This window comes from Lycorma delicatula, chromosome 3 (assembly GCF_047948215.1).
Source record: "Lycorma delicatula isolate Av1 chromosome 3, ASM4794821v1, whole genome shotgun sequence".
NCBI classification, from domain to species: domain Eukaryota; kingdom Metazoa; phylum Arthropoda; class Insecta; order Hemiptera; family Fulgoridae; genus Lycorma; species Lycorma delicatula.
Genome location: NC_134457.1, coordinates 53,161,624 through 53,174,317, shown reverse-complemented (window position 1 = coordinate 53,174,317; position 12,694 = coordinate 53,161,624). Strand labels below are relative to the sequence as shown.

The following is a 12,694-nucleotide window of genomic DNA, read 5'->3' as shown; positions in this document are numbered from 1 at the left end:
ATATACCTTTAAAGAATCAGATTTGGTAAATAAACAATTTTACTAACTTAACCAAGTATATTAACAGTGTGCTTTAACAAATAATAATTTCCAGTTCTTAATTTCTCTTTAGGTGAATGCAAATAAAAAAAAAACAATATTAACTACTTAATATTGAAGAACGCTGAAAGTAAATAGAAAGAATCCTTTGTTTCAAACAAAGCGAAGATACACCAATGGAACGGAACCATAATTGGATGATTTTTTAAATTTAAGATTGTTTAAAATTTTGCTCCTTAATGTACGTTTACTTGAAGAAAATCACGTTGATATAGAAAATCAAGGATTCATATATTTGATCATATCTGTTCGTTTTATTACAAGTTGTCTGGTGCATACTCACTCTCTCTCTCTCTCTCTCTCTCTCTCTCTCTCTCTATATATATATATATATATATATATACACACTTGGTGTGTTGCAGTTAGTATTTAGAAACTATGTTAATTGGAGAAATAATTGTTACATGAACTTTTTCATTACTTTTAAAGTAATATTTGCTATATTTTAAGTTGCCGTCCATTGTACTGTTTTAGCATTTACGGTAATGTACTCATGACACTTGTTTTGACGCATTATTTTTTTGAGTAACATTTAGGCGAACCTATATTGCGAAAACTAGTCTGCTATTTTTTTTTAAATTTTGGTAGATATTTTCGACGTTGGCACCATAAAAACTCCATTAGATACTAGACTATACATTTTTTTCTCAGGTTTATCTTCTTGTAAAAAAGTTGGACTCGTAGAGGTAATCTACTAATACTGAAAATGAATCGTTTCCATGAAACATGATTGACCAGTTAATCCACAATATTTATGGTCACATCATTAAATTTTCGGTTAATAAAAGTTTAACGAGACTGTTTCTTGTCCCTGAAAATGAGTACTGAACGCCACTGTTTGACGAGCCAGTTGGAGAGAGTGTTATAATGTTACTCTGTTTACATCAAGAAAGAACTAAAAATACATAATTTTGGACTCTTGTTCCACTTTATTCGTTGTTTAACATATCTCCATGACCACGTAATTTATTTCGTACGAGTTAGGAAGGTCCAAAAAGTTGTGATTCACGGTCTGTTGAATATATTTTTCTGGCTATAATTTTAATACCCTTGTAGGCACGTCTTTCATAATAAATTACTGTTTTTATTTATATTATTATCGCATATTACTATTTATTATTTATGTTATTGTACCTATTTGGCATTCGTACAAGGAAATATCTCTTTATTTTCATCCAATAACTTATAAATGTCTATTCGGTAGGACTCTGCCGACGTTTTCTTGACAAAAAATCACCTTCATCGATTTATATATAGTTATTATATATATCGTTAAAAATTTTCATCAGTGGTAGGCTCTACGATTCGCATAAAAAATTATCGGATCAATTCAGATTGTGTGAATAATTAATTATTACTACTAGATAATTAAACAATCATTTTATTGTATTTAATTTTACGTGTCATGTATAGTATGTATAGAATCACATACACCGGTACACTGTTGACTTAAAATAAAATATTATTTACAATAAAATACCATGTAAGCCGCATTGAATGAAAGATTTACTTTATTACTTTTCGAATAGTGGATTTTGCATTAATAAGTAAAGAGTTTTAATTCATTCTGAGTAAATAAGTTAACGGGAAATCAAAACCAAGCGTATTGATATAATCAGAGTCAATATTACAATATTACTTCATCTATGCACTATATTTCAATAAAATGTTTGAACAGTCATCAATCGAATAAGTAAATAAATGAATACATACAGATTGTAAAATGTGCCGTGATTATTTGCTGATTACAGTGTCCTATCGTATGAATCCTACCTAATAATAACGACAAAATACTGAAATATCCCAGTCAAATAATTGTGTTGATTGTAAATCAGTCTAGCTCAATGTAAACATTCAAACTGTACATTAAATATGCAGTTAAATTATGTTTATGAATTATCAAAAACGAATGGACACAATAAATGAACATTATTTATTTGTTGTTCTTAAACACCATGCTGATTTTTTTTTTACGTAAATCAATGAAGTGAAACAACCAGTTTTATATGCCATTTTAACAAAATTGGCCTAACTTTGTAGCGTGTCATTATTTTTATCAGTTGTATGAATAGTAGAAAAAACTTTTTTCTGGAATATAATCTGTCAGTACTAATGCAATGCCATCTAGTAGTAAATAGACCACTGAACATTGAACGATATTTTTCCGATACTATTTATTACGTCATTTCTAGTTTAATTATTTATTTATTTACTGTTATTTTAATAAAAATACACATTAAAGTAATAAACGTATTACATATCTTTTTACTAACTTTTTCGAAACTTTGTTACTAATCCTACTACGATTCATGGTGATTTTTACGGAATAACACGATGTTATTACTTTGTTAATAATCAGTTCAACTAAACGGTTTTTTTTTAGTATCGCCTCATAAGCTCGAAGCTTGTGTGAGGAATATGGAAATTAAATTTTGTAGCGTATTAAAAATATCACGCCTGACCGGGATTTGAACCCGGTAACTCTAGATGAAAGGCCGAGGCGCTACCACTCCGCCACGTAGATCGGCGGATTTTGAACTTTCTATCCTGATGTAACGGGATCGAGAGTTCAAATTTCAAATCCTATACTAAAAGTAGTTACTTTTATACGGATTTGAATATTAGACCGTGGATACACGGTCTAGAATTGGTGTATCAACTCTAGTATCACCAATTGATGAATTGGTGTCTAGTATCTAGTATCGGTGTTCATTGGTGGTTGGGTTTCAATTAACCAAACATCTTAGGACTGGTCGACCTGAAATTCTACAAGACTACACTTTATTTACATTCATACATATCATCCTTATTCATCCTCTGAAGTAATCCTTCACGGTGGTTCCGGAGGCTAAACAGAAAAAGAAAGAATAAGATGTTACAGGATGACATCATAGAACGCTTTTACAACCGGTTTGTCAAACAATACGTTGAATAGCAAGAGCGTGCACAATTTCATGCAGTACTTATTTTCCAGAACTAGAAATGCCATCCAAACTCACGGTAAAATTGTCTATAACGTAAATTATGTGGGTTAAATGGCCTGTTGCGTATCTATGGGAATGAGTCAATGACTAATCTGTTCTTCTATGAGTGCAGTTTATTTACATGAGTACAGAACTAAATAAAGGGGGCGCGATTCGGGGGGGGGGGGCGGTCTGCGTGGGGTGCATACCCAGACCCTGACTAGGGTATAGTGATGGGAAGGGTAGCCTTTCTGGGGTGGGGCATCATGGCAACCGGAAGACACTGTCATGATATTTCATTGAAGCAGGAGGGACCCTGTTGGGTAATTCAGCGTTTAGCTGCATGCGCAGGTTGGGCTAGTCTACAGCCATGTCACTTCGGGCCGACCGAGGCAGCGTATTCTAGGCGATTACCGGTTGCCCCTAAGTGGTTAAAAAATGGTCCGAAAAAAAACGAAGAAAAAATGAATTTTTAGGTAAAATATGTCAGTACTATATAAATTGGTCTTAGGGGAAAAAAATAAATTTATTATTTATTACAAAAATCTTGGTACTCTGCAGTGTAATTATTAAGAAATTATCTAATTGTACATATACAGTAAGAGCGACAGTCATCTTTTTTAAGATTCACTTTCTATGACACAGTGAACAAACTTCGCAGCGTCCTCGTCTAGAAACGCGGTCTTATTACCGGCCTCCGTGCTCGAGTGGTCGCGTCTCGGTCTTTCATCCGGAGGTCCCGTGTTGGACTCCCGGTTAGGCACGGCATTTTAACGCGGCTACAATATTATCATTTCATTTCATCCTCTGAAGTAGTAGCTAACGGTAGTCCTGGGGGTTAAAAAAAACTAGATAAATATTTAAAAGTATAGTGTGATAACTTATTCGTGTAATTATTTACTTTTCATTTTTATAGTTAACTTTTTAAACGCTTGGAATTAATTAATGTAACAGATGTTAATTTAAAATAATGTTTATAATTACTGTATTTCGAATTTGTAAACCGTACGTTTATAAAAATCCACCACCATTTATCCTGTATTATTTTAATTGAAATTTTTAGTCAAACTGATTCTGTTACATGCATCCCAACGATATCTCCAACCTTACAATCCCAAAATAAGCTTTTATGAGTTATTTTTAAAAAAACTCATAAAAGCTTATTTTTGGATTTTCGGATTCAGAATAATTACTAAATTTATATAAACGAATAAAAAAAATATTTTTATCTCAGCCATTCATAATTTCTTAGTTATTTAAATTTTTGTATTCAAAATTTTGTCAAAAATCTTCCCCAGTATTCCTGGTCTTTTTTCTCCTCTAAAAGTAGTAAATGAAGAGCATTATTCTGTACCCTTCATACAGTAAGCTAATACTTTTAAACAACTATTTGTATTTATTTCTATTTTAATTATGTAGTAACGTACCAGTTTGAGTTACAATTTTTCCTATTCTTAATGGTAAGGGAAACTTGAAGGTGCCTTGACACCAGTAAAGCGACCGTTTATATTGGTTTGTGTTTCGTTTTCCATTTGCTCGCCCTTTATGTAGAAGAGCCTTTTAATTTTTAGCGTCAGTTTACAGTTGATAAATTGATATCTGTATTCAATTTATTAATACGATTCGATTCTGAATTTTCTCTGGATTATTTTAGTCACTTTTACATCAAAGGGTTGATAGAATTTTATTTAAAATATGCTTCTTAGATTTTACTTGACGGGTTAATGTATTAAAGTTAAATTACTTGTAATTTGTTCAATTTTACCAACAATTACCAACAAAAATTAATTTTATTTCTTTTTCAGAAGAGAATAATGGCGTTATGTCAACAATTCCTAATAAGCCTATTCCATTGAAAGACTTCAATAAACATTGCGAACAAAGGCGAAAGTTTCCAGTTTTATACAAAGTTGAATTCCAGGTAAGCATTTGGTATTATTTATTTCTCTTAGTACATATGTTATTATACTGTTGTTTCTTATTTTTAAATAAGAGAAACGTTGTTGACATTTATATTTAACAATCAGCTTTTGTATACTTTTATAATAATGAAGAGATAATATTTACTTTACAATTCTCTAAAAGAGTGGCTTTTTTTACTTTTTTTTCAGTGTGTTTTGTTAATGATTTCATTCAAAACTGTAATGTTTATTTTAACAAACGAAGTTACAGGACGGATAAAAAAATTGGATGTATAAATGTTATTTTATTATAAAATCATCAACTTTTTAAGCTAGTAAAAAATTCATTTAAGATTTTGTGTATACAGACGGACTCTTGTCAAGTTTTTTTAAAAAAATTCTTGTAAAGTCTTTTAAAAAATTGTTACAATCTTTAATGAACTGATTTGTGAACGTCGTTCATTTTATTGATTTATATTTATAGTATTAAAATAAACTGTTATTAAATTTAAACTAGAAAAAAGTCTAATATTGACAATTACTTACATTCCAGGGCAGTGTGTTTTACAAATATACAAATATTTGTGAATACCATGTCCCTTAACTCCTCTTTCAATCCGTTGATGGAATTTTTAATTACCTTAACTTTTTAATCTGATTAAATTATATAAGTTTGAAATAAATGTAAACAAGTAATATTTAATAAACAATTTATCAATCCCACGATCTTTACATTGTAGTATTTAACATTTTCTCTTGTTATTTCAAGCAAACATAATCTATAATCTAATAATATCAGGTAAACATAACGTCAAACATAATCTAATTTATTTTATTATAATTTTGTTTAAACTTATATCGTAACATTTTCAGTGGCTTTTGGGCTATCTTCAGGTACTAGTGCTGCAAAGGTTAAAGCAGCTGAAACCCGTCTTCAGCTTATGACTGCGAAATGTTCTATGATAATAAATTTGGTTCGTTTTTTTTTGTTGAGGTGTTTAGGGGCATCAACTACTTTGGTCATTAGCCCCATCCCACTATCCCACTTCAAAAAATAAAAAAAAGGGTTCAGTAATTCATTTTCATGAATCGAAAATGTTCAAAATTTTGCATTCTTCTACAACTTATATCCAAAAAATTACTTCCTAGGCTTTCCTTTCGGCCATCCTTTCTTCCACCGTTTTTCCATCCTGCGAACGGCCTCAACTTCTGACGAGAGAGTGTCTGAGGCCTCGGTCATGGCATCATTCTCTCTATCTGATGCCAATGACGTTCGCCGACTTACATCAGATGATGAAAGTTTCGTCGGTGCTGTTGCATCGTTGCTAAGGAATATAAACTAGCAAGCGATGCACTCTCCGCGGCTGATGAGCTGGATTCTATCTCTACTGCAGTACTGGGTCAAGCTGAAATAGATGCTCTCACCGAAGCTGATATTTGCGCTTTTGGAGGCTCTATTGGTACAGGTTTTATATTCTCTACGTCTGGTGGTTTCTCAATAACAACTTGCACCTCCATTTCCGTAGATTCAGATTTTCTTGTCACAATTTCTTTAGGCTTATGACTAGACGACGGAGTGATCTGTTTCTCTTTGCTAGATAAGGCAAGATTTTTTATTCTTACTTCAGTTGGTGGCTTAATAATCGCAGGTTTGGCTGGTGTTTTAAACTGCGCTGGTGCGTCTCTCATGTCAGCGGCGTCAGACGGAGAGTTGAGTCTTCTCATGTTTAGTTTGTTCCATCCGATGAGTCGACTCAATCTTTGAATCAATGATTCTTTCAATCATCGTCGCAAGACTTGGAGCCATCATGTTAAGCAATTGCTCCACGTTAATTTTAGATGTGGAAGCGGCAGCCGCTGCTTCTGCATAAGAAGTCGATGGTCGAGGTGTACGCTGACCAACAATTTTCTTCGCTTCAGGATAACTGACCTTTTGAAGCGTTTTAACTTCCTGAATTGCCGTTTCTAATTTACATATAGGGCAGTTCCTTGAACTGCCCTATATATACAGTTGTGGTGCCCTTTACAGTTAACGCAGATTGGAGGGTCTTTACATGGGTCACCCTCATGTGTTTTCACTCCACATATACATATTTCCTGCGCTTCACATCTAGCTGCTGTGTGTCCGAATCGTTGACACTTAAAACATCTCATCGGCTGCGGAATGAGTGCTCGTACATCAAGCCAATGGATGCCAGCTCGCACCTTTTCAGGAAGGTTCGGCCTATTAAATGTTAAAACATGCCAGGCCGAAGGTAGAACTTCACCATTTCTTCGCATGGTTAGTCTGCGACACTGAGTCACTCCCTAACTCGACATTTCTTGTACAATTTCTTCTTCTGTACAATTTAGAAGATCGCGACAAACAACAACTCCTCTGGATGAGTTAAGTGTGCTATGCGGTTGGACAGAAACCGCAAATTCACCGATCTTCTTTAACGCCTGAACTTTCTGGCTTTGCACGTCGTTGATAGTTTCGACGTGCAATCCATTAAAAGTCTTTCGGATTTCTTTAACGGGACCACCAGCACAATTAGTAATCTCTCTGGCGATTAAGAATGGACTAACTTTTTGGAAGTTTCCATTCTCCTTTGTAATAATTAAAAATCTTAGCTTAGGTACGTTATAGCCAAATAAACTTTTCTTTAAGTCTTTACTGATTCTATCAGCATCTTTTTTTATCTTATCAGATTCCTTACTTTTTTCCTCTTCGCTTGTGGCGAATCGGAGGTTTCTAAACGAGGGTGTTTACGTGCACCCTCTGCCACGTTTGTTTGTTCATGTATGTTCATTGTGTTAATCCCTTCTGTAGCAAGGCTAGCCGCCGGGGTACACCCCCACTCCAGGGCTACTAACCTTGGAGGTCCGATCCGGTACTTCGGTGGAACCGGCATATGTCCTGGCAGAGAGCGGATGCGCAGTCTTTGCACTGACTCCAGGCTCCTACTCACCGAAGCTTTCAGAGCTCCCACGCACCGACATACATGGGCACCATTGCTACATACTTGCCATCGCAGGGGGCATGTGGACAACGGAAGGGTCTCCGTTACACCTGCAATAACATTGACCCTGGCCGCCACATCGCCAGCTCTAAGTTTGGTATGTGTCCACTTCCTAATCAATTAATTGTTCATATCCTGCAGGTAGCCGAAAAGTCCAATCCGTCTGTTGACCTGAAGATGGAGACAGGTCAATAAAGTAATACATCCGAGGAATTTACTCGGAGCCCCGTTAGCCAGCTATATGTATTGTACATAAGTACAGCTGTTGCCGCCCTGGACGTGGAACGTAGATGTTGTGTTCCGGACATGGGGATTGCCTACCTCAGGGCAATTTGGTTCGTTTTATCATTAAAAGTGGAATATTATGTGTAATTTTCACTCCCTGCCTAAAAAAGATTGATTTTTATAGTATTCATTAATAATTCGTTAAATTTTTTTAATTATATCTGTTAAAATAGATTTTTTTAAAAATTTTGTTACAGTTTTTGGAATTAATTCTTAACCAAGTATTTAGTTCAATTAAAGATTTTTTCCGTAGAGCTTTTTATTTCTATTTGTAATTTTTATGGAGAAGATTTCCCTGTGTATTTGGCAAACGCGTTACAGACAAGTTACGTGATTAATCATAAAACATAATATACATTGAAATATAAAGTTTCTCTCTTTTTTTTTGTTTAGCTTTCGGTACCACCGTAACGTATTACTTCATAAGATGAATGAGAATGATATTTATGAATGTAAATCAGGTGTAGTCTTGTACAGTCTCGGGTCGATCATTTCTGAGATATATGGTTAATTGATTTTGCGTTCAAATCCGTTTAAAAGTTACTGCCTTTACTGAGATTCTGTTTGAATATAGTTTTTGTTTCTATTTTATTATTGTCGACTAATTTAGAAATTGCTTATTGTTATGATTGCCTGAAATAGTACGCGAAAGTTTCAAAAACTGCAAGGTATGAACATTGAATGCGATAAAATTATTCATTCATATTATATCTTTAAAACTTTTACCTAAAATAAAAGGAAAATCTTCGTTTTTTGTTAAAAAAACTCAGTTTATTTCTGCGTACTTAAACGTAACATAAATGCATTAATTTTTCAGTATTATTTGACTTTTTTATACTTATATAATTTAATCAGATTTATACTTATTAATATAATCATATTAGTTACTAATTAGTCCATTTTAAATATAAAATATCACTTTCGTTTTAACTAATTGTCGATTTAATGCATTGTTAATCAAGGCCGCCAATAAAGCTAAAAAAAGTATATAACGAGTTTTAATCCCTTATAGTTAACAATAAAAAAGCAGGGCTACGGCCCGCCGTGAAAATGTTACATGGTTTGTGTTTCGTTACGCATGATTTTGTTATTTTCCAATTGCAAGTAAGTAACGTTCATTAATTTAGCATACTAACAAAAACAAAAACTTTCATAGCTAAAAGCTTTAAAATCCTGAACATTTTTAGCTGTTTCTTGACTTGTGCATTTTTGACACAGCTCTAACCCCCAGTATTTTCCTTTTTTATCCCCAAAACATAAATATAATATTAGATAAATCGTTCGTATCAAGAAGTATAAATCGTTCGAGAAGTATATTTCGTTCGTGCTCTACGCGCAGCCGACCGGTGCACCACCATTAGTTCGCTCTGCGCCAATACTAGCTAAAATATAAATGTGAGCACCCAAAAAAAACGAACAGGCCCACGCACCGTCCTTTTTGTATGGAAAAGATAACCTTACTCTTTTACATAATTTATTATTGATAATAATTTCTTACGTTAATTTTTGTTGTTTTTTTCTATTCTCTTTATTGTAACATATTTGTTAGAATTATTTTTTATTATTCGATCATTAATATTATGAATTTTTCGAATAGTTTTAATTTCAAATATTTCGAATTTTCCAATTATTTATAATTATAGAACCTTTCGAAATTATGTAGATAAACTGCTTACTGTGCATTTCATAAATTGAATATTAAAAAACTTAAATAAATCTTATTCTCTAAGATAAATGTATGGCTAAACTACCATTCAAAAATGTCAGTGTTGCATTTTATTTCAAATTTATGTTTTAAAAAAAAAAGCTACAGGCATTTTTTGTAAATTCTTATTTAATTTATCTAAATCACTTTCTCCGTATTTTGAAATATTGAAGTATAACATACATTTTTTTTCTCATCTTGAAAGACGAATCCCTTAACATTTTATAACATGTACAAAAATCAAAAACTTAATCGAAAAATAGGTCAAAATATTTATTCCCTCTTGAGATAAGCATCTTATGATTTCTATTAAAAACCAGTTCAGTTGTTTATTTTGTAAAAGTTTACAGTAAGCACTAAAATAATGCTTTCAAAAAGTACTTTCATTGGGGATACAGACATAAAATTTTTGTTATGTTACTGATTTTTTGTATTATTTGCTGTATGAAATTTATATAGACCATAAAGCTAACTATACTTGACCTGTCTGTAGTTTCAAACTATAATTGTTATTGTATTAATTCAGAGAAGATTGAATTTATTCTTAATTAATTTTACGATATATTTATTATAACTTTAAAGATTTTATTTTAATAATGAATTCGCTTTGTAACTACTTGGTTTATTGTTTATTTTATTAAACGATTAAAATTATACTGTACTAGTTAAAGATTTCGATTTTTTATTCTTTTAAAAAAAAAATTCACAAAATTTTAAATATATTTTATACAATTTATTAAATTTCGTAGAATGTACAAATTTCAACTTTCTAATTCATTAATGGTTATTCCGTTGCATAAACCTACAAGCACACTAATATATTAAACTATAATTTAGTTTACTTGAGTTAAAATCAACTGTGAGTTAAACAGTAGCACCAAGCTAAAAACTAATGAGATTAACTTTTATGATATTGTGGTTGCAGATTGATATTTGGTCCTAAAACAACTAAATTTATCATACCTACTACAAAGGTAAGCGACAAGCCTATATAAAGCAGGTTATATTTTTTGAGGGCATATGAATATCACACTATCTTTAGCTTTCACCAATCACTGTATTATATGATGAAACGTTTCAGTAAACTACGAGGGAATTACATGTACAAGTATCAGTCTTTTTTGTAGTTAGAACGGGTGATTAATCAATCCTTAGCTTGTAAAAACTCGCAAGGGATTTAGATTATTTAAATAGAAAAGGGGATATATAATTTAATAAAATATTATGCTATAATGTTACTTTTGTTAATTTTTTTTTTTTTTTTACTAAAAACACATTTATATAATTTTAATTATCGTCTTACCATACATTTGTAATAGGAATTTCTTACATGTTTCATCAGGGAATTAAAATATTCAAAATAACGTTTCGTCAGCCTTACATACAAAAAACATATGTTACATATTGAAGTATATATTTACAAGAAGCACCGCAATCAAATTGCCATGTTATCCGGCCTAAGTAAAGGTCTGAAATCTTTAACTTGTTAATTATATTATTTAATTAATTAATAATTTCAGTATTCTAAAACTTAGCAAATTACCAATTTTTATTATACAATTATTTAAGGACATAATTCCGCAGTTTTAAGTAATGTGTGTATATACATACATATGAATTAAGACATGTACAGACATGTATTTAAACTATATATATATATATTATATATATATATATATATATATATATAGTTTAAATACAATTTTTTTAAAGTAATTTTCTTTTTACACACACACACACACACACACATATATATATATATATATATATATATATATAAACTTGTATATATAAAATTTGCTTATAGCTAACCACTTTTATAGATTTCAAAAAAAAGAATAGGTTCCAAATCATTGTCATAACGATTTAAAAAAATCAAATCTGATTTGGACACCACATGACTTCCTTGTACACCTATTAAATCACATATACCAGTGGTTCCCAAATTTTTCCGAGTCGCGGCGCCCTTTTTCAATTAAAGTTTTTTCATGGCGCCCTACCCTAAGTAAAAGAATTACTACTCGTAACAGATAAAAATGAATAAAATTCGTATCTTAATTATTGTTTTTTTACTTTATTAACATTAAATTGATCTCTTGGTTCAATTAATTATGAAAATTTTACAATATTTCGCGGCGCCCCTGTGAGGAGGCCGCGGCTCTCCGGGGCGCCATGACGCACAGTTTGGGAATTACTAACATATACACATTTTTTTTAAATGAAAAGTTGTAATAACTTTTGATTTTTTTTCATAATTTTTTTTTAGTGTTACTGAATTATTATTATTATTTATTATATTTCGTTTTTTACAATCAGAGGTTAATAATTATTAATAAATCAATATACCTCAATTAAAAAAAAAGTTAACAAAAGGAGATTAAGTCGGATTCAAACCGATGTGCCTTCTCTTTCTAAGATCCAAATATTTCATTAAATAAAATTTTGTTTGTCTGTAACTTTGGAACCAATGAAAATAAGTACCACTTATGATATATCGTTGAAAAGGTCTCAATGAGGGCTTATTACCTTAGTTAAGAAAAATCCAAATTAAATTTTGGGCTTTTTAGGATATTTTTGGTCCATTCCATAAAAGGGGAGGTGTATACCTCCCCTTTTGTGACTTTTTAGATGTTGCAACAGTCTTAAATAAAAAATTTCAACATTTTACGGCTAATCGTTTTTGAGTTATACGTACAGACGTCACGCCGAAACTAGTCAAAATGGATTCAGGAATGGTCA

At 31.7% G+C, this 12,694-nt stretch overlaps 1 protein-coding gene across 1 annotated transcript in view; it reads left to right on the top strand.

Annotated features, from left to right (window-relative positions):
* Window positions 1-12,694, top strand: part of Ptp36E (protein tyrosine phosphatase 36E) — a 489,476-nt gene that overhangs the window by 420,813 nt on the left and 55,969 nt on the right. The window contains exon 2 of the mRNA XM_075359821.1: window positions 4,868-4,983. Coding sequence (XP_075215936.1) covers window positions 4,868-4,983 — 116 coding nt within the window. The remainder of the gene's footprint in view (window positions 1-4,867; window positions 4,984-12,694) is intronic.